The sequence below is a fragment of the Lethenteron reissneri genome, chromosome 7, assembly GCF_015708825.2.
Source record: "Lethenteron reissneri isolate LAM-NWPU_2019-01 chromosome 7, ASM1570882v1, whole genome shotgun sequence".
Lineage (NCBI taxonomy): Eukaryota > Metazoa > Chordata > Hyperoartia > Petromyzontiformes > Petromyzontidae > Lethenteron > Lethenteron reissneri.
The window spans coordinates 11,880,689-11,903,779 of NC_083785.1; the positions used below are offsets into that span (position 1 = coordinate 11,880,689).

A 23,091-nucleotide genomic window follows, 5' to 3' on the forward strand; every position below is an offset into this window, starting at 1 on the left:
AGATACATACATATGGACGGACAATATGCCGAACGCACAGACGCACACGCGACGACACTCAAACGGACGGACGAACGGTCAGACGACCGGATGGACGGGCGGACGATAGGCGGTCGCGCGGACGGACGACGGAACGAGAGCGACTCACGTTTGGACCGGCATCATCGGTGGCATGGCCCCACCCGCCACGTGCTGCTGGTAGCCGGGGTGGTACGGCGCAGTCCCGTAAGGCCCTCCTCCAAGCCCCGGGTAGCCGCCCATCGGGAAGGGAGAGCCGTGGGCGTACGGGACACCGGACTGAGGCCAGCCGGGGAAGCCGATGGGCGGCAGTGGCGGCTGCGGGGGACCGTAGTGGTGGTGGTGAACGCCCGGCTGCTCGGGCGAGGAGTCCTGCGGAGAAGCGATTGACGCACAAAAACAGAGGTCACCCCACCCGTACGTGTGCGTGCGTACGTCGAACTTATTTCGCCACCGTACGTAGCCAACCGTGCTAATCGTAGGCTGCGGGGGGGGGAAGGACTACGAACTGAAGACAAAAAATTTGGATAGGCGGACTGAACGCAAAAATATGGATAGCCTTAAAGAACAGCCCGTTGGGGCAAGTGCTGTGAGCGAGTGTGAGCACCTGTGGAGGCCAGAACGGCACACGAGGGAATGGGTGGCCAGCAACACGCCCGGCCACCTTTGTATCCCTGTTGGCCCAACGTTGACCCAACGTTGACCCAATGTTGGCCCAACATTAACCAAACGTTGCCCCAACGTTGGCCCAACAAGGTCCCACGTTCCCACGGTACGATTGTCACACAACGTTTGACGAACGCCGGGGCGGGTCGTGAGCATGACACGTGCCGTGCCGTGGCGAGGCGCTGACCTGTGGGACGGCGCGTGCCGGGGTCGGCGCTGGTGCCGGCATGGCCTTGAGCATCATGTTCTGCATGACCACCTGGTGCATCTGGGCGTTCTGCATCATCATGAGGTCCACCATGTCTGTGGGTGCAGTTGATTGACAAATGGCTGTAAATTGTCATAACTGTGACGAACATTACGCCGCAGCCTATAGCCAATATTTTAATGAACCGCAACATTCACAAACATCTGTTCGGGCTTTTGCCTCGGGTATCTTGATCGCGCGCGTGAACGCATCCGCCAAGTGATAGAGGCGCAAAGGCCGCCAAATAAAAGCGCCCCGGTATGAAAGGCCATTTCGAATTTTTGCACAACAGGTTTACCGAAACACAACCGTCAACACCCGCAGCCGCGACCGACAACGATGTCTGCATCACATGGGGCCCGACTACCGTTGGGTCACCAGGCAACCGATCGGCTCAACGCACAACGATCAACAAAGGCGGTGATTGAGTGACTGTGCGTCTGTGTGCGTCTGTGTGAGTGTGTGTGAGTTTTGTAGTGGGGAGCGGTGGTGTAGCGGTTAGCGCGTTGCGCTATGAACCCGGAGACACGGGTTCGATTCCCGCTCACGGCCAACACCAGTGACGATTATCTGAACCGGTCCTGAGCCTCCCCTAGGTCGACTCAGCCTGAAATGAGTACCTGGTGCGGTGTGTAAACATCGCCACTGGGGAGACAAAGGCGGCCGGGGCTGGTGCTGGCCACCCACCCCTTCGTGTACCGTTCCGGCCTTCATAGGTGCTCGCTAAAGGCATTTGCCCCTACAGTCTGTTAAGGCTATAGGGGGATCTTTTGTCTGTGTGTGTGTGAGTTTTGTAGTGGGGAGCGGTGGTGTAGCGGTTAGCGCGCTGCGCTATGAACCCGGAGACACGGGTTCGATTCCCGCTCACGGCCAACACCAGTGGCGATTATCTGAGCCACTCCTGGGCCTCCCCTAGGTCTACTCAGCCTCAAATGAGTACCTGGCGCAGGGTGTAAAAACATCGCCACTGGGGTGACAAAGGCGGCCAGGCGTGTTGCTGGCAACCAATTGCCTCGTGTGCCGTGCCCAGCCTTCACAGGTGCTTGCTAACAACACTTGCCCCAACAGTCTGTTAAATGCTATATAGGGGATCTTTGTCTTTTCTGTTTGAAACATCTGCTGGGGAGCGGTACGACCATGGTTCAATTTCCTGGCCACGGCCAATATCAGTGGCGAGTGAAATGTCAATTACCCTCTATCGATCCGCACTGACCAGCGTGGTGAAGTATGGTCAAACAATCCCTCCATGATTGACACGGCGCGGGAAGGCCAGCATCCATCGGTGGACTGACAAAGGGCTGGAATTTAATTAATCCTTTATTTATTTTGGTACTAATTCGCCAAATAGGAATGCAAACTGTTCAGAAAGTTGTAAAAAAAAATACGCAAATGTTGCCTTTTATTTTTTTCCACGATAAAAATGTGTCCGATGATGTCTCTCTCCCGCGTATTATTTATACATTCTAAATGGGTTGTCCTGCCGGACTGAGTTAAACCCCAGGTCCCCCTTGAGCCAGAGACTGCCGGTCTCAATGGACTCTCACCTGCCGCTCATGAAGGGCATCTCTGTGAGTCTACGAGCCTCTATGTGCACGACCATGGGTGTTTATGTAAGTTTATGGGTTGCTATGCAAGCCTATGGGTCTCTAGCTAATCAAGCACTCTTTATGGCTTTTTCAGTGTATGGGTCTTTACGTACGTATGTTTATGGCTCTCTCTGGGTGTGTATTGGTCTCTATTTTACATTTATGTGTCTTTATATGTCTATCAGTCAGTTTAAGTCTAATGGCCTCTATGTAAGTCGACTGGTCTATGTATAAGTCTACTGATCTCTATATAAATCTCAGGGGTTTTGCTCAACTTATTTAATTCCAGTTCTCCCTCATTGAGTTCTTATCAGGTCGTAAATATACGTCTACCATAATTGTTTTCACAACTTGGGTCCCACTGATGTGTCGAGCGTGCTGAGGTGTTGCGGAACTCACTGAGACGCTCCATGAAATTACAATCGAACATCGCACGGTACCGTAATGCACCCACCACACATTGTGTGCAGGAAGCATGGTGGGGGGGACCACGGTGGCTCGGAGATGATAACTACCTCGCCCGGTATACAGGAAGTTGTGGGTTCGATCCTGCCCCTGACTCCTCTACGTTAGGAGTTTGCATGTTCTCCCCGTGATCGGCGTGGATTTTTCTCCGGATCCTCCGGTTTTTCCCTCCACATTTATAGACATGCATTGAGAGTATTCGGCTGCTGTAAATTTCTGCATGATAAGCCCACTTCGCCGAGCTATCATTTTTGATAGGCAGGTCGTTTCTGAAAAAGAGCTACATAGCTCAGTGGGGCCTTACCCGGTAAGATACAAAAAAAATAGTTTAGTTTTAGTTTAAAATGGGTTGTACGTGCAAAACGTGTGCATCGTCGTTATCGCTATCGTCGTCGTTGAGATGAGAAGACACGGGTGGAGCAGAGACGCTCGCGAACCTTCTTTGATGTTGCCCGAGCGCAGTGGAGGTAGCGGTGCCGGCCCCGCGATCTGCTGGATCAGCGGCTGTGGAGGCATCTGCTGGATGATGGTGGTGGGCTGCTGCGGCATCTGTAGGCGGGCGCAACGTTCCGTTCGCTCACTCCGCTCGCTCGCTCGCTCGTCGGTCGACGAGGCTGCACTTCTTCGAATCGATAACCATCACCGTAATTTTTCCGCGTGTTTGTATGTACGTATGTTGAATTTCTTTCGCACCGTACGTAGCCAACCGTGCTAATAGGAGGTGTGGGGGAAGGACAATGAACTAAGCACAAAGAGCAGTTCTTAAGAAATGAGTTTGCAATCTAGATTTAAAAGTGCATAGGTCCATTGACTTCCTAATATAGGAAACGTTTGATATTTGTGCTACCCCTATGGTCATCGGTGTGTTTCGTCACAGTCTGCAATAGTTTCAGAGAAGGAGGGCTATGCCGTGCTATGTGTAAGACCAATTGAATAGTTCGCAGGCAGCTGTCAAAAAATTGGACTACGACACCAACACACAATGGCCTACTCTTTTCGAATGATGTCACGGGATCTTTAACATCCACTGTGAAGCAGATGACGCGTGGTATTCACTAAACTTTTTTTTACCAGGTAAGACCCAATGAGCTATATCGCTCTTTTTCGGAAGCAACCTGGCCACAAATGACAACTCAACAAAGTGGCTTGTCACGTGGACATTTAAAGCAGCCAAATGTGGAGGGAAAAGGGAGAGAAAAATCCACATTCCAAATATACGGCGTCAGGGTCGGGATCGAACCCACGACCTCCTGTATACGAGGTGAGGTAGTTAACATCTCATAGCCACCGTGGCCCTTTTATGGTTACTACACCCGCAGTAATAACCAGGGCGGCCAGTCGGGTTGGAACCGCAGGCGGTGAATGCATTACAGCTGGGCCATGTCACCTGCTCCATTTCAACTCTATGCCCGTAAGTGCATTAATAAATGTTCAAAAAATATTCGTAAGAGTTCACGTGATTTAATTTTCAATGAGCATTGAGGCGGTGCTCATCTGTTTAAATGCGTGCGACAAGGGGTAGTAATTCCACATTGCTATGGCAGGAGAAAGTTGATCCACAACACAACCACTTTTGAATTCCCCACAAAGCGGCACTCATTTTATCGACCCACGGAGGAATGATCGGCTGAGTCACGCCCCAACCAGAATTTGAAAACTCGCAATCGAGCCACCCGGACACATTTCTAAAATATTAATTGACAAATAATTTTTGCGAGGTCAGCTCTGCGTGTGTGTGGGTGTGCCCGGCAGCGGGAGGAGCGTAGTGACTACCGCGCTGCGCTATGAACCCGGCGAGCCGGGTTCCATTCCCGCTCACGGTCAACGCCAGCGATAACGATTATCTGAACCGGCCCTGGGAGTGGTGTTGGCCACCGATCCCCTCTTGCACCGTGTCAGCCTTGATGCGGTGCACTCGCTCACAGCCCTTGCCCCAAACAGTCTGTTCGTCTTCGTGGGGAATCAGGATGCATCGTCGCATCGGAAGACCGCGATGGACAACCGCCGACGACGACGACCGACCGACCATTCCCGCGCGCACGACGCAGCGGCTCTCACCTGCTGCTGGATGATGCGAGGCGCCTGCGGAGGAGCCTGCTGGTAGATGTGGATCGGCTCCAAGCGCGGCGCGGCGGTGGCGGGCGGCGGCGGCGGAGGCGGCGGCGGCGGCAAGTAGCGCGGGGCGATGAAGGGCACGAAGCGCGGCACCACGACGGGAGGCGTGAAACGCTGCCGCCTCCGGCTGTCCCCGCGCGAGCGTGGCCGCGACATCTCGTCCAGCATGTGCTGCTCCTGCTCGCCGCCACGACGCCAGAGTCAATCCGCCGCCGGACGAGAGCCCCCCCCCCCCCCCCCCGCGCCTGCGAAACTCCTCAAGGCAATCTTGATTTTAAGCTTTCGTGACTGCCGGAATCCATACTCTTTGGTTCTTTCGGTAAAGTCACACGTTAGGTAGAAAGTAAAATATGTCGCGACGTTTCGATCGCAACACAAGCGGTCGTCCTCAGGCGGTCAAAATATAATCCAGCAGTGGAGCTGATGGACCAGCAACTTTGTTGCGCGAGGGTTCTTAGCGTTCGGTTCGAGGGTCGAACGGATTCGCAGCTCGAGTGAGCAACGGGTACGCGTTTAGTTGGAGGTCGGAGCGGTGGGGGGGAGGGGGGGCGGTGGGTAGGGAGCGAGGGTTGCTGGGCCGTGAGAGGATGGGGACCGGTCGGAGGGGCCCCCTCTCACCCGCAGGCGGTGTAGCAGGTCCTTGCGACGCCTCAGGGCCCCGTGGAGGGCCTCCTGGTTCCCGTCACTGCCTGCAGGAGGAGGCACCGACACACGGCAACCCGTCAGCGCGCGACGCAAGCGCCACGCGATATTGAGAATGGCCATTGGCCGAAACGTCGCCGATTCAACGCCGTGGTTTTTTTTTTCTCCTTTCGGAGGCGACAGTGCGGCTGATGAATGCGCCGAGTCGTTGTTTAGATTTAAAGCTTTCGTGACTGCAGGGATTCATCTTCTTGGTTCTTTCGGTAAAGTCACGTAGAAGGGAAATAATAAAATAATAAAAATAAAATATATTTTATTATGTTTTATAATAAAATAATAAAAATAAAACATATTTTATTATGTTTTATTTATATTATTTTATTATTTCCCTTCTACGTGACTTTACCGAAAGAACCAAGAAGACGAGTTGTTGCTGTTTGTGCTTTTGCGTCACCGCTGGCAACGCAGCAGCATCGCCGAATAATTGGTTCGCTCTACGTGAAGAGACATCATCGTCGTCAGTAATGTCTAACGCTTTCCACCGAGATCATGTTAAAAGAGTTGATCAATTACACTCTGTCCGTCCGTCCATCTGTCTGTAACGCGACAGGGGTGAGGGGCATGAGTCAGGAGTTGAACCCAGGTCCTTCTCGCTGCGAGGCACGGGCGTCACCACTTTCACACCCTGTGGCTCGTTATTCCATTTATGCGTGTCCACGATTTTTCATTCACTTGCTATTGCCTTATTTATTCAGCTTGCAGCCACCGTTTGTCAATCCACTGCTGGATGAGGGCCTCTCCACGCTGCGTGTGTCCGTAATGACCATACTTCACCACCACTCTGGCGAGCCAGGTTCGGTGAATAACGTGTGCTTCAAAAAAATGTTAACACTTCCGAGAATTTGCAACGAAATGTGCTCTAGAGACGACCTGCAGAAGATTCCAGGCACGTGTTGACAATGATGGCGAACAAGTCGTAGACTAAATTTTTATTTAAAGCTTTCGTGACTGCGGGGATTCATATTCCTGGTTCTTTCGGTAAAGTCGTGAGAATTTTATTGTTTTATATTTTTATTATTTTATTATTTCCCTTCTACGTGACTTTACCGAAAGAACCAAGAATAAGTCGGAGACTCTTCGACTTTTTAAAGCTATTAACATACATTTGTTATCACGTTACAGTGTATATTTTCCAGTATTTTACCATTAAAAACTATAGTACCTATTTAAGTGTTAACATTTTTCTGAAGCACCCTGTACGCAGGGTATTTAGAGGATGGGAGAATAGAAGTGGAGTGACAACTATTGATGTAGCTGCCACCGCCCTCTGAAGCAGCCTATAACACCTGTTTCCCGCATGGTGGTCGCCCATCCATCCAAGCTCGATCAACCAGGCTCAACCCTGATCGCTTCTTACAGGATCTGACGACATCATGCAATACGGGGAGAGGAAAAAGCCTCCCAAATAACTTGGGCACAGCACTTTCTTCAGCTGAAGAGGAAAATGGACTGCACTTCTATGCTCCCTGATCCCAAATTCTCTTTGCCTTTACCAAACAATCCCCAAGACCGACATGGCGTCGGTCATCCAGCAATGCACTGACAAAGAATGGTGATTTGTGGTGCTTGAGTGTGGTGGTGGTGGAGTGTGGTGATGGTGGTGGAGTGTGATTGAATGTGGCGATGGTGGTGGTGATTGAGTGTGACGATGGTGGTGGTGATTGAGTGTGGTGATGGTGGTGCTGATTGAGTGTGGTGATGGTGGTGGAGTGTGATTGAGTGTGATGATGGTGGTGGTGATTGAATATGGCGATGGTGGTGGTGATTGAGTGTGACGATGGTGGTGGTGATTGAGTGTGGTGATGGTGGTGGTGATTGAGTGTGGTGATGGTGGTGGTGATTGAGTGTGGTGATGGTGGTGGTGATTGAGTGTGGTGATGGTGGTGGAGTGTGATTGAGTGTGATGATGGTGGTGGTGATTGAACATGGCGATGGTGGTGCTGATTGAGTGTGACGATGGTGGTGGTGATTGAGTGTGGTGATGGTGGTGGTGATTGAGTGTGGTGATGGTGGTGGAGTGTGATTGAGTGTGGTGATGGTGGTGGTGATTGAGTGTGGTGATGGTGGTGGAGTGTGATTGAGTGTGATGATGGTGGTGGTGATTGAGTGTGGTGATGGTGGTGGTGATTGAGTGTGGTGATGGTGGTGGTGATGGAGTGTGGTGATGGTGTGTGGTGAAGGTGGTGATGTGTAGTTATGGTGGTGATGGAGTGTGGTGATGCTGGTGGTGGTGATGGAGTTTGGTGATGGAGTGTGGTGATGGTGGTGATGGTGATGGAGTTTTGGTAATGGAGTGTGGTGATGGTGGTGGTGATGTTGTGTGGTGAAGGTGGTGGTGATGGAGTGTGGTGATGGTGGTGATGGAGTGTGGTTAAGGTGGTGGTGATGGTGTGTGGTGATGGTGGTGATGGTGTGTGGTGAAGGTGGTGGTGATGTTGTGTGGTGAAGGTGGTGGTGATGGAGTGTGGTGATGGTGGTGATGGAGTGTGGTTAAGGTGGTGGTGATGGTGTGTGGTGATGGTGGTGATGGTGTGTGGTGAAGGTGGTGATGTGTAGTTGTGGTGGTGATTGAGTGTGGTGATGGTGGTGGTGACTGAGTGCGATGATGGTGGTGGTGGTGGTGATGGTGGTGGTGATTGAGTGTAATGATGGTGGTGGTGATGGTTACGACCACTGGAGGTGGCCGTGCTAAGTCCGTCCTCCCGTCCCTCCCTTTTCTGCTCCAGTTTCTGAGAACACAGCACAGAGAGAGGGGGGGGGGGGCTCTGGTTACACAGACGGTGCAGGGGACGGGGGCTGCACAGGCTGCGGCATGGATACCGTGCAGGAGACATTGCGAACGTCCCCGCGAGGAACGTCAGCGCCACGTTGCGGCCAAAGAATGAATACGCGACGTGTAAACACACGCCTCGCCTAAGGGACCAGTCCATAAATGACGTCACGCACCTAGGGCGGGAGGGGGGGTCAGACATTTGTGACGAGGGGGGGTTTGAGAAATGTGACGTCACATCAAAATGCGCAACTTTAAATAAATATAGACAAAACGTTCTACTTAATTAAATAGACGTTTTAATAAATGTTTTCTCCTACAGCATCAGAATGCAGCGCCACATTAAATACGCACTACAATGACAATAGTTTAAAGCGATTTGAACATTTTTTTTTACACCTGAAGACGGCTGCTTGCGTTGTAGCCGAAACGTCGTGAGAATTATTTTATTATGTTTTATTATTTATTATTTATTACTTCCCTTCTACGTGACTTTACCGAAAGAACCAAAAGACGATTTGAAGCATGTTTTATTTTTTGAGGGAGGGGGGGGCAGAGCTTTGTGACGTCATATTTGAGGGGGGGTCTGACTTTGTGACGCCGTGAGACGAAGAGGGGGGGGGTGTCAAAAATCGTCCAAAATCGCGTGACGTCATTTATGAACGGCCCCTAACACAACACACGAATACACAACGTGAAAAAGCGCGCCTCGCCTACACAACCGCGTTGTCTAAAGGCGAGAACATGTAATCTCTGTGTGTGTGCAATGTTGTACTTCTTTCCCACCGTACGTAGCCAACCGTGCTAATCGGAGGTGCTGTGGCGTTCCTAATCTCGGGGGGTGTGGGGGGGGCAGACGGAATCTGGGGGAGGGTGGGTCGGTAGTCAATACAAATACTGTCAGTCCTCGACTTACGAACAAGATTCGTTCCTGAGCCCCTTCCGTAAGTCGAACGGTTCATCAGTCGAACACAATAGTTTACTGTATTTAAACGCCCAAAGGCAAAGATCCCCCGTATATCCTCAGCAGAATGTTGGGGCAAGTGCTGTTCGCGAGCACCTATGAAAGCTGGAATGGCACACGAGGGGGTGGGTGGCCAGCACCACGCCTGGCCGCCTTTGTCTCCCTAGTGGCGATGTTTTTACACACCGCACCAGGGACTCATTTGAAGCTGAGTAGACCTAGGAGAGGCCCAGGACCATCACCGGAGTTGGCCGCGAGCGGGAATCGAATTCGGGTCGCCAGGTTCGTAGCGCAGCGCGCTAACCACTACACCACCGCTCCCTACAAAATGTGAATGCCCACACAACACAAACCCTCACTCCCAGCGCGAGGCTGACTCATTACATCTCGCGGAGAATCCCTCAGCTGATCAAAATAGTTCGGTTTGCAAGTGCGAGTTCGAGTTTTAAGTCAATGTAAAAAAAAAGCATGGTAGTTGGTTCGTAAGTGCAGGTGTTCTTAAGTCGGCGACTGTCTTAATTGACAACCACTGTGTTAAGCGGGGCCATTAGAGGTGTAATGATTGATTGATTCGTCGAGTGCTGTACTTATGTCGATTCTATAAAACGAATCGCGTGTGAGAACCAGGGACCATCTCTTAAAGAGAGGGCCCTTGCCGAATTACGTCGAGCAGGTCACCAGAATTGATTCGAGCAAGTCTGACCGCGCTAAAGAGACACTGCGTGTCGAAACCGGTACAGAGTTTGCCTCTACCGCATCGATCCTGGCGAAACTACGCACTCCCAGAAGGTCGTGGGCCGATGGTTTTGCGTGACAAATATTTTTTGTATTTAATTAGTATGTGCCGAGACGGATTATATGGGGCTCCACTGTTGCGAGATTTTGACTCACTCGCCTGGTATATAGAAGATCGTGGGTTCGATCCCAATCCTGACGCCTGCTGTATATTTGGAGTTTGCATGTTCTCCCCGTGGTCGCGTGGATTTTTTCTCCGGGTCATCCGGTTTTTTTCTCCGGGTCATCCGGTTTTTTTTCCATCCACATTTAAAATCAACATCACGCGTTTCCACATGGCAAGCCGCTTCGGTGAGCGTTCATTTGTGGGCAGGTCGCTTCTGAAAAAGAGCTCTATAGTTCAGTGGACCTGACCTGGTAGAATAATCATAGTTTATTTTACGTGAATCAGACAATTTGCTTATCTGTCGTGGTAACAAAACGGTTTTTTCTCATGTCCCCACGTTACGAGTGTGTACAAAGTGTGCGCCGTGGGCAGTAGGAGGCAGTGCAGCAAATCCATTGTTGGTGGATTTTAGAATTATCCCATCGCGGAATCGTCGAGAGAGAGCAACAGCTTTAGGAGACCTAGACTAATCAATCAATGAATAGTTCCGTTGATGGAGGACAACTGATTTGTCTTCTTCTTTAAACTACGTGCCATGAAGAAGGGCCATTGCCCAAAACGTCGCCAGCTATTTTACCATAGGGGCCGTCCATAAATGACGTCACGCACCTAGGGGGGGGGGGCGTCAAATATTTGTGACGATGTGTGACGAGGGAGGGGGGTTTGAGAAATGTGACGTCACATCAAAATGCGCAACTTTAAATAATTATAGACAACACGTTCTACTTAATTAAATAGACTTTTAATAAATGTTTCTCCTACAGCATCAGAGTGCAGCGCCACGTTAAAAACGCACTACAATGACAATAGTTTAAAGCGATTTGAAGCATGTTTTTTTTGGGGGGGGGGGGGCAGAACTTTGTGACGTCATATTTGAGAGAAGGTCTGACTTTTTGTGACGCCGTGTGTGACGAGGGGGGGGGGGTCAAAAATCGTACCAAATTCGCGTGACGTCATTTATGGACGGCCCCATATCTCGTGGATCTGCACATTCATCGATCCATCTCTCGGCGCCATCTGCGCGGTGCTGGACGTCATCTCTCGGGCGTAATTCACGACTCTGGATGCCGCTCCGCCCTTAAAGTCTCGACCACCAGCAGCCATTTATCGTCTAACTTTCCTATGCAATGCGTCCCTGACTTGCGTGTGTTCTCTCTGATCCACGTGATTGAGTGGCGTCTATTAAACAACAAAGTTCCCCAGGAACGTCGTCCAGTCGTCACTGGGCAGGATATGGATATATACGATCAAACATTTCAGGATCAGAATCTCTGTTTATACTGGAGGAATCCGATGAGCTATGAAGCTCAGTTAAACACGACGGCTTTTGCGACCATAATATTGGTCGCATCAATGTACGCGATCTAACCTAATAACCACTATTTACCTGTAAATGTACGCAATCTAACCCAAAAAAAACTCTTATGGAGCGATGGTGCTCGTTTTCACAGCTGTCCAGTGTTTCACGTGTCCAGTATTTCACAGATGTCCACTGTAGACGCATATACCGTGTGTGTGTATATATACAGCGCATACACACGCGCGCTGTGTCTATTAAAACGAAGTGAGAGCCCATTGCGACAATCGCCTCTTTTGCAAGGGAGACCTGGGATTGCCAGCATTGCGAGTGTGTTCTCGAATGTCACGTGTGAAAACCTTAACCATCCTTACCCTTACACCATTGGAACCTCATTTGCCAGTAAAAAATATGATAATTGGTTTTTTACCCTTCTATCTGGCAACAAAACTGACACCTTTTTTACAAGGAGTCGTGTTTGCATAGACTACAATACCTGCAGTCATTATGCAAACAAAAAAACATAACTCTGATAATATATGCACTGTCCTGGAAGTTGATTGGTCCACACCCGAGACAGCTTTCCTTAGAGCCTAGTCTCACATGGGTTGGACCAGATGACGCCAAAAGGCGCACAACTCAAAGACAATGCACCATCAGAGTATGAGAGCTCGGGGTAAAGCATTTACACCATTGGAACCTCATTTGCCAGTAAAAAATATGATGAAAAATTTTTACTCTTCAATCTGGCAACAAAAATTACACCTTTTTTACAAGGAGTCATAATAATGCATTATGACTGCAGGTATTGTGGTCTATGCAAACATGACTCCTTGTAAAAAAAGGTGTCTGTTTTGTTGCCAGATATGTAGTGGTGATACGCGCTGGGGTAGGGATCGTGTGCCAGCGCGTAGTGATTGGCTGTGTATGTGGTGACGCGCGCTGACGGTGGAGGATCAGGGGTCAGAGCGGGGTCGTGGGTTACGTGGTGCTGATTGGCTGTGTGCCGGTGATGCGCTGAGAGGGAGTGATCGGGTGGCAGCGCGGTGTGATTGGTTGAGTAGTGTTAACACGCGCTGGGGAAAACGGATCGTAGAGATAGCGCGTCGTCATTGGTTAACTAAGGAGCGATGCTCACGTCGACGTCCGCATCAGCTCCGTCTCCCGTGAGCAGGGGCTATAAAAGGGGATGCACACAGGCGTAAATGCAGTATGTAACCAGCGAAGAACGAAGACGGGGATCGAAGAGATAGGGCCCTGCGGTACCTAGTCCCGCTGTCCTAACGGGACCGGGACTCTGTGTAACCCAGAGGCGAATGCATTGTGTGTAGCCATAGGCATAGGGTCTACACGAGTTGAATGCATGGTGTGTAGCCAGAGGCATAGGGTCTACACGAGTCAAGTGCATTGTGTGTAGCCAGAGGCATAGGGTCTACACGAGTCAAGTGCATTGTGTGTAGCCAGAGGCATAGAGTTACACAAGTTATGTGGAGTGTATAGTCAAAAGAATAGAGACCACACGTTGTATTGTGACACGACAAGATTTAATAAAAGTGTGTTACCCGTCAAGAAGTTCCTGCCGTCATTTCCAATACTTCAACTGGCGTCAGAAGTGAAACGGTCTTCCAAGCATGGATACAAGGAAGACCCGTCGGACCCACGGGATTGACCGCGGGGACAACCTTGACGACTCGGGCCAGCTGGCATCGGGGGGTGAGGACGAAGAATTGCCCACGCTGCAGGATCCGCCGACGGCGCCGGACGAGCGACGGGGGACCGATGCCGTGCTCCGCGAGGCGCACTCCCGGCTGGCGGAGCTGCTGCTCGCCGCCGCGTCCATCCTGGCGGAGATCAGCTCGTCGGGAGGAGCGGGGACGGCGGCGGACGTTCTACAGGGTCGCCCCGCAGATTCCCGCCAAAATGACTTGGCGATTCCCGCCATTTCATCTGCGCCGACTTTTGGCGGGAACGGACACCACCACGTGGCAGCGGTTCTCCAAGCGCGCCCGCTTACGTCACCAACGCGCGCTGCGGACCGCCATCAGACACCCGCCACTGGGGCCGCCATCTTACACACCGACGGGGCGGCGGAGAGGAACCACGAGGCGGAGGACGACTTCATCTTTCAACAGCACCTTCCCACATTGTCAGCCTTCAAGGCGGAAGGCAGGGACTGGGGCCAATTTCAGCGCAGGTTTTTGGCGCATCAGGAGATGTCCGCCTGGTCCGACGCTACGGCACTGCGGGCACTGCCTGCCATGCTGGACGACAACGCGCTCGCGGCCTTCACGTCCGCACGCAGGTCAGACCGCTCCACGCTCAAGGATGTGCTGGCTCTCATGGCCAAGGTCTACGGTCCTCCCTCGGCGTGTCGCCATCATTTTTATGCAAGGCGAAAGGCGGACACGGAGACCGTGCTCGCCTATCGCACGGCGTTGCTGGCTCTCGCCGACGCCGCGTTCCCTCGTATGGACGAGGAGGGCCAATATGCGATGGTTTTGGAGAAACTGCTCAAGTTGGCGCAGGACCTGGGGGTCCCCATCAACACGGCCGACGAGATCGATATTTCTTCCTTACGGGTCGCTACAAGTATACAAGCGCACGAGGTCCTTCGACGTAAACAGGGGGTCGTCTGCAACGCTGCCGTGGCCTCAGCTCCGGACCCGGTAGTCACCGAACCCCAAGTCGTCAGCCCACGAGAGGAGGCGTTCATCGCGGGACGACCGGGGGACTGGAGGTCAGGGGGTCGTTCGCCTCTGCGATCGGCCCGCAAGCTGGAGCAACCGAGATCTCCGACGACTCTCATCACGTGTTATAACTGCGGCCTCCGGGGCCACGTGGCGTCCGGTTGCCGCGCCCCACGTCAGCGCGCCATGGGACCTCGGCTGGACGACGAACAAGGCCCCAAGTCATCCCTACAAACCCCGGCAAGTCGCGGCACCTCACATGCTCGGCCCGCATACTCGACACGCATGGGCCGTCGCGTTGCGGCGGAGGAGAGCCGGTTAGGGTTCGGGGATTCGGTTCGGCGAGGGGGGTTCGGCCGGGACCAGGGAGACATTAAATGGTCGGAGTTGGGGCACAGAATAGTGGCTGCCTCAGCGGGTTCATCCGTCGTTACGGGATCTATTGATGGGGTCGAGGTCAGGGTGTTAGTGGACACGGGGGCATCGGCGACTATTATATCGGACCTCATTTATAACATTCTCCCTGTACAATGTCGTCCGCTACTTCCGGTGGATGTGCCGTTTTACGCCGCTAATGGGGGATCGTTGGGCATTATCAGTCAGATTAGGGTGTCCATTTGCATTGGAGATATCAAATTGTCGGGACCCGTTTTCGTTTCGTCCTCCCTGGCGGTTCCTTGTCTATTGGGCACTGATTTTTTGGCAAAAATGCCCATCAAAATTCTCATTGATCAGCGTTGCATTGAACTACCATCGGGTCGCCGTATTTCATTTTTGACGAACCCTACTGAAATTCGGACGGCGTGCGCTACGATACAAGCGTTAGCAACACAGACCGTGTACGTGCCCCCGGGTTCACAAATGTTAATTCCCCTCCGGTTGCGGAAACCATGGGTGAGGGAGACCTCGGAACAAGGCATGCTTTTGGGTCCTTCTAATAGGGCTGTTGGAGGTCTCGATTTGTCGGTGGCTCACACTTTGGTTGGGGCTGACAGGGATCCGTTTGTGATGGTTTTAAACGCTGGGTCGCGGCCGGCCGTCATTCAGCAGGGCACCGTGCTAGCTCACGCGGCGCGGGTCCCTGCGGAAGAGCGGCTGGTTGCGCAGGCTGATCCGAGCCCCACGCAAAACGTTAAACCGAAGGAGGACCTCGAATGGGTCGATTCGCTGTGCGCGGACTCTGACGATTTGTCAGCGGTACAGTTGGGTGCGCTGCGCGGGTTGCTGATAGAATTTTCGGATGTGTTCAGTAAACATAAGTATGACATTGGGTGCACGGACCTGTTACGCCACCACATTGAAACGGGCGATGCGGCACCGGTCAGGCTAAATCCCTTCCGACTGAGTCCTGCTGAGAAGGAACATGTTCAGTCGGCTGTTAACGATATGCTAGAAGCCGACATTATTTCGCCTTCTTCCAGTCCTTGGGGAGCACCTATTGTGCTCGTTAAAAAGCAGGATGGGTCCTTGCAATTTTGCGTAGATTTCCGTCGCCTGAATAAGATCTCTGTGGCCGACGCGTATCCGCTCCCCAGGATGGATGAGTCCCTCGATGCATTGTCTGGTGCGCGATACTTTTCGACTCTTGATTTATTATCCGGATTCTGGCAGTTGCCACTCGACGAAGAGTCTAAACCTAAGACAGCATTTCGAACTCCAGGGGGCCTGTTTCAGTTTAACCGGTTACCCATGGAACTTCACTCCTCTCCTGCGACGTTTCAGCGCCTTATGGAGTTGGTTTTGTCGGGCTTGCAATGGGATACGTGCCTGATTTACCTTGACGATGTCATTGTTTTCAGCAAAACGTTTGAGAAACACCTCCAGCGATTGAGAGGGGTGTTCTTGCGAATGCGATCGGCTAAATTAAAGTTTAAACCGGCCAAATGCCACCTTTTTCGTAAATCCGTTAGATACTTGGGTCACATTGTCGACTCTTCGGGGATTTCTACCGATCCCGCGAAGACGGACTGTGTCAGTTCATGGCCGACGCCCACGTCAGTTTCGGACGTGCGCAGTTTCATCGGTTTTGCTTCTTATTATCGCCGATTCGTTGAGCACTTCGCCACCATTGCAAAACCCTTGCATGCTCTAACGGCGAAAGGAGTGAAGTTCCGATGGGGACCGGAGGAGGAGGCTGCATTCTGCTCCCTCCGGGACGCCTTGGTAGGTGCCCCACCCTTGCGCTATCCTGACTTTGCGAGTCCCTTCTTGCTAGACACGGATGCTAGCAACACGGGCATTGGGGGGGTGCTGTCCCAAGTCGTTGGGGGGGTCGAACGGGTGGTCGCCTATGGTAGCAGGGTGTTGTCGCCGGCAGAGCAGCGCTACTGCGTCACCCGTCACGAGCTGCTTGCCATTGTTTTTTTCGTACAACAATTCAGACCATATCTCTATGGTCGTCACTTTACGGTCCGGACGGACCACGCGGCGCTCCAGTATTCATTGCGGGTCGCCCAGCCCTCGGGCCAATTGTCACGGTGGTTGGAAGTCCTCCAGGACTATCAGTTCACGACTACATACCGTAAGGGGTTGCGACACACAAATGCCGATGCTCTGTCGCGATTGTTGCCTTGTCACAAATGTGCGTGCTTATCGGGATCGGCGCGCTGTAAACCGCCAGTTACGGAAGGTATGGGGGCGTTGGTTGCGACCGCGGGCACACCAATTGGGGATGTTCCCGCTACCCCAGGGGGTCAGGACTCGCTGCTCTCACTGTCGCTGATTGAGTGGGGCCGTCTCCAAATGGCGGACAGCTCCCTGCTAGCATTGCGCCGCAGGACGGGGGGTTCCGAAGGTGACCATGAACGAACTGGCTCCTACGTACTTAAGCAAGGCCTGTTAATGAGATGGGACAGTTTGTCCCGGCGGCACGCGATTGTGGTGCCTTCTGCTGTGAGGGGAAAGTTGTCTTGGCCGCACACGAACGCCTCTTGCATTTGGGAGTAAACAAAACGCTTGCCCTGCTTCAGCGTGACTATTATTAGCCGGGGATGGGGAGTGACGTGGTGAATATTCTGAAGGGTTGTGTTGAGTGCGCCAGACGGAAACCACCGCCCGTGGCAGCTAATCCACCGCTGCAATCTATTCAGGTCTCGCGCACTAACGAGCTCGTTGCGCTCGATATTCTGGGGCCTTTTCCGGTCACGCCTAGGGGTAATAAGTACCTGTTGGTGGGGGTCGAATATTTTACCCGGTGGCCTATGGCGTGGCCACTCGCCAACCAGTCGGCGGCGGCTGTGACGGACGCCTTTGTCCAGGGCTACGTCCTGGACAAGGGGGCTCCCGAACGCTTGTTGACCGACCAAGGGAAAATTTTTTCAAGTAAATTGCTGCAAGAGGTGTGCGACCTGTTGGGTACTAAGAAGGTGCGTACCTCCCCGTACCACCCGCAGACGGACGGGATGGTGGAGAGACTCCACAGGACATTGACTTCTATGCTGTGCCAGCAGGTGTGTGAGGCACATGTTGATTGGGACCTGCAGGTCCCTGGGGTCCTCGCCGCGTATAGAATGGCCCCCCATGCAGCTACGGGATTTTCCCCGTTCTATCTGATGTACGGTCGGGAAGCCGACCCGCCCATGGAAACGCAGCTGGGCCTGCCTGCACCACGAACTAATTCGAAATTGGCAGAGCATATTAAATTTAATATTCATAAGCTGACAGAGGCAAGGGAGGCCGCACGGCTTAATTCGCGGGCTCGCCAAATTGCAAACGAGCGGTTGCGTGCACGGAAGGTGTCCGTGCACAACTGGGAACCAGGTGACAGGGCCTGGCTGCATTGCCCTCAGGCACCTTTGGCTACGTCGCCTAAATTGTTGAAGCCATGGCGGGGACCCGTGGAGGTCGTGCGGGTTGCACGCCCCCAGTGCGTTCAGATAAATCGGGGAAAGCGCCGTTGGTACGTCCACCCCTCCCGACTGAAACCGTTCTCGCCTCCATATGGCCTCCCCTTGTGTCGTGAGGGCCGAGCATGTGACGTGACCGACGACCCTAAGGGGGAAATGTCTTTGCCTGATCCTCACATGTCTCCGCCTGATCCGCTCCCAGGTGTCTCGGAACTGACAGCTGCCGACCACCGGCGGCCGGATCTTCGCGGCGGGGCCGGTCCTTCCAGGCCCGATCCGCGCCGTCTAGAGCTGCCGGAGCCACCGGACGGTCGCCAGCGTCCCGTCCCATACGACGGACCGGCCAGACGGACTCGCGCTAGGTCGCGCTACTTTTTATGACCTACCACGTGAGGAGTCGAGGCAGCCGGAGCGCCTCGTCACTGCGTTTAGTCACAGAGACACTTGGCGCGTTCGTTTTCTGGAGTTCGCTTTTATTGTGTTGTTCGTCGGGCTGTACATTGCTTCTTATTTAAGTGTTGCTGTTGTGTTGTTGTTGTTGCGTTACGGGGCACACTGGGGGGTGGGGTTTTTTTTATTATTGCGTTGACGTTGGGTTGTGTTGTTGGTTAGCAGCCGGGCCGGCTGCAAGCTATGTGGGAGGGGGTGATGTAGTGGTGATACGTGCTGGGGTAGGGATCGTGTGCCAGCGCGTAGTGATTGGCTGTGTATGTAGTGACGCGCGCTGACGGTGGAGGATCAGGGGTCAGCGCGGGGTCGTGGGTTACGTGGTGCTGATTGGCTGTGTGCCGGTGACGCGCTGAGAGGGAGTGATCGGGTGGCAGCGCGGTGTGATTGGTTGAGTAGTGTTAACACGCGCTGGGGAAAACGGATCGTAGAGATAGCGCGTCGTCATTGGTTAACTAAGGAGCGATGCTCACGTCGACGTCCGCATCAGCTCCGTCTCCCGTGAGCAGGGGCTATAAAAGGGGATGCACACAGGCGTAAATGCAGTATGTAACCAGCGAAGAATGAAGACGGGGATCGAAGAGATAGGGCCCTGCGGTACCTAGTCCCGCTGTCCTAACGGGACCGGGACTCTGTGTAACCCAGAGGCGAATGCATTGTCTGTAGCCATAGGCATAGGGTCTACACGAGTTGAATGCATGGTGTGTAGCCAGAGGCATAGGGTCTACACGAGTCAAGTGCATTGTGTGTAGCCAGAGGCATAGAGTCTACACAAGTTATGTGGAGTGTATAGTCAAAAGAATAGAGACCACACGTTGTATTGTGACACGACAAGATTTAATAAAAGTGTGTTACCCGTCAAGAAGTTCCTGCCGTCATTTCCAATACTTCAGATAGAAGGGTAAAAAACCAATTATCATCCTGACCCTTGCTAACCTCGCCCCTCCCTGTTCCTATCAGCCCTTCCTTGCCATCCCTTCCCCTCCTCAACACTCTCAAACCACATCCCCTTTCCCCCATCACCCAATCACTAATTAACCATTTATCATTTGTGTAAAGCGCCTCGACAAGTGATTTAACAAAAGCGCCTGATAAAATCCTAGATACGATAAGTTAACACGCCGGCGGTGTTTGTACACGAGCCCAGACGCAGTGCTTACACTAAACATGATTTAACCACCCAGTCACATCCACCTCGCCTAATGTTGTCCTCATAATATTGTGGTGGTGGTCTGTGCACACACACACACACGTGTCCAAATAATGTTTGTGGTCTCCAGATTTCAAGGACGTTATTGGAATACAAGATAAATAAATGTGGATTCTGGATTGGCGTACCTTGTCGTCTAGTGGTAATGCCTTACGCCGAATAATGCTTACTCCAAGCCAGCCTGAGCAGCGTTGCAAAAAACACAACAATTCGTATCAAGCGGGGAGCTACACTCCGTGGTTACGGCACGATTGGTGGAGCGTTCGCAACAGTTTGCTTGAGACGGAGATGATTGGCGGCGTGTGTGTGTGAACGATGGCCAAGAGGCGATGCTGGAAAGATGTGGAGCGAGAGGCGAGAGGAGACGATCACTCCACCCTTACCTTCTCGAGCAGCCGAAGCTTTAGCCGCGCCATCTGCTCCATCATGGCACGGTCTGCGTTGGCCATTGCTCACCGCGGTTTGCTGCCTGGCTTTGCAGAGAAGAGGGAGTTTCAGCACATGCTAGCAGAGCGCCGGGGTTGTGTTTGGTGGAGGTGCAGGAGGAGGAGAGATGTCAGTAGCCTGGGCCCGTGGCAAAAACAGTTCGCTACTCGAAGGGCAGGACGCAGAGGAGCTTGAACGCAGCAATTCGGAATGAACACCTAGAGAATGTAGACACTTGGGCACGTGACTCTTGTGTCTCTGTGTGTTCGCTAACAGCACTTACCCCAACAGTCTGTTGAGGCTATACGGGGGATCTTTGTATGTGTCCTCGGTGTTGCGTTGAAGGCTGTGCGCGTCGGAGTATGTGACGCGAGTGTTGGATAACCTCCGTGTGCCAAGTTGGAGAGTGTGTGTCTGTGGATTAGAATAATGTGTTGTGTATGCGTCTGTGTGTGGGTTGTAATGATGTTGTGTCGGTGTCCGTGTAGGAGTGTGCTTGAGACTGTGTGCGAGTCGGATACTCGTATGTATACTTAAACGACTGGTTGTGTGAGTTGGAGACTATTCGCGTGTCGTAGTCGGATACTCCGTGCGTGTGCGGGAGTGTATGTGTGTGTGTCTGTTAGAGTCTCTATGTGGATGTGTGTGTGTGGATATCTATGCGAGTCGCACGGGCTCACACCTAATGCAAACATCACAGCGCAACAAGCGGTCTCTAAGGTGCGTCACGGGCCTCGGCACATACCGAGACCGCAATACAGGTGTGTGTCCTAAGGGAGCCGAGTTCACTGAGCACTCATAATGGGCCGTGACAACACTAGTGTGGGAAACGCGCGTGTGTGTGTGTGTGTGTGCCTCAAGGCCGTAATTATAAAATATATTGGGGGGGGGGGTGACACATCCCCCCCCCCCAATATTCAAATATGCTCATAATGTCCCCCCCCCCAAATATATTGCTATAAAATAGAATTCTGTTTATATGATTGTGGTTATGGTTGGACTTTATTAATCCCTAATCTCTGTTATTACATATGTAAAGTAGTAACTCGGCAGGAGACGACTTCACGGGTAGCACACTCTTTATTTTCACCAACTTGTAGTTGCACGGATGACTAACACCCTACTTCGTTACACGGGTGACCAACACCCACTTAGCTACACGGGTGACGGACACCCACTCAGCTACACGGGTGACTAACACCCACTCAGCTACACGGGTGACCAACACCCACTCAGCTACACGGGTGACCAACACCCACTCAGCTACACGGGTGACTAACACCCACTCAGCTACACGGGTGACCAACACCCTCCTTAGCTACTCGGGTGACTAACACCCACTCAGCTGTACTGACACGGGCTCTTACGCCCCGTAGCCTTCCGGGACACACCCAGCCGGGGTGCCCGTCTCGGCTCTGGGTACCACCGTCCCGACCCACACGGGCGTCGGACTACGGTTCCCCAGTCTCGGCTCCGAGCCACACAGGGCCCCGGTCCCCACAAGGACGGCGGGACTAGGGGTCTCGGGCCACTACCTCCTCCACCCCGTCTTCGGTCTTCAACTGGTTAACACTGACCACGAGTGCTCTCGCGCGTCTCCCTTTATACCCCTCCTGCGGACGTCGCTGAGAGCACCCACTTATCTGACCAATCACTGCGCACTCGCTACGATCCTCTTTTCCCAGCTTGTGTGAGCGCGCCTTACCACCGGCGCGCGCGTCCATGCCACGCCCACATCGCGTGCCCAACCCCGCGCCCCGTGATCCATCACTGCCGGCGCACGTCAATACCACCACTACATCACCCCCTACCACATAGCTCGCAGCCGACCCGGCTGCTAATAAAACATACAACACCCCTTCACCCCCACGTGTGCCCCGTAACATAACACAACCCTAACAACACAACATGAACACCGCAATCCGCAAAACCCAGCAACCGCCACACCCGCAACAAGAACAACATGCACAATCCGGCGAGTGGCAACGATACTGTGTATGCGGAAAGAGTAACAATAAAAAAAAAATTTCTTTAATCATTTTCTCTTCTTTTCTCTCCGACTCATGCAGCGTCCCAATGTCCGAGCGTCCCTTGAACGGGACATTACCCCGGCAGAGGGGGAAGCCGGCAACGAAGTCGGGCTTTAACAAAAAAAGAAAAAAAAAATTTTCTTTTTTTTTTTCATGAAAAGTGTTGCGTCCTTGCCCGAGTCCGCCTTGCCGGACCGTCGTACGGCACAGGACGCAGTTGGCCATCCGGCGGCGCCGGCAGTTCAGGAAGGCATGGGCCAGGCATCGGGGCTCCGCGCGAGCCCCGGGGTTCCGGTTCCCGACGGTCAACAGCCGTCAAGTCCGAGACACCTGGGGGTGGGTCAGGTGGAGACACGTGAGGATCAGCCTGCGACACATCCCTCCCCGAGTCGACGGTCACATCACACGCTCGGTCGTCACGGCACAACCCGGGGTCACGCGGCGCCGCGTAGGGTTTCAGTCGGGAGGGGTGCACGTACCAACGGCGTTTTCCCCATTTAATCTGTATACTCTGGGGTCGTGCAACCCGCACAATTTCCACCGGTCCCCTCCATGGTCTCAACAGTTTGGGGGACGTAGCCAACGGTGCGTGTGGACAATGCAGCCAGGCCTTATCGCCCGGTTCCCAATTGTGCGTATGCACCTTCCGTTCATGCAATCGCTCGTTCGCGATCTGCCGAGAGCGTGAATTCAATCTCGCAGCCTCTCGCGCCTC

At 52.9% G+C, this 23,091-nt stretch overlaps 1 protein-coding gene across 3 annotated transcripts in view; it reads right to left on the reverse strand.

The window, feature by feature from the left end:
* LOC133357707 (uncharacterized protein C21orf58-like) overlaps nt 1–21,022 on the reverse strand; it is a 32,838-nt gene extending 11,816 nt beyond the window's left edge. For 2 of the 3 annotated variants that reach the window (XM_061575812.1, XM_061575819.1), the window contains exons 1-7: nt 20,304–21,022; nt 8,471–8,528; nt 5,716–5,786; nt 5,041–5,274; nt 3,420–3,531; nt 872–987; nt 149–390 (exon numbers count right to left, since the gene is read on the reverse strand). In XM_061575812.1, coding sequence (XP_061431796.1) covers nt 149–390; nt 872–987; nt 3,420–3,531; nt 5,041–5,274; nt 5,716–5,786; nt 8,471–8,528; nt 20,304–20,369 — 899 coding nt within the window. In that variant the 5' untranslated portion in view covers nt 20,370–21,022. The remainder of the gene's footprint in view (nt 1–148; nt 391–871; nt 988–3,419; nt 3,532–5,040; nt 5,275–5,715; nt 5,787–8,470; nt 8,529–20,303) is intronic. The other variant, XM_061575804.1, reaches the window with a different exon arrangement.
* Nucleotides 21,023–23,091: the final 2,069 nt, after the last annotated feature.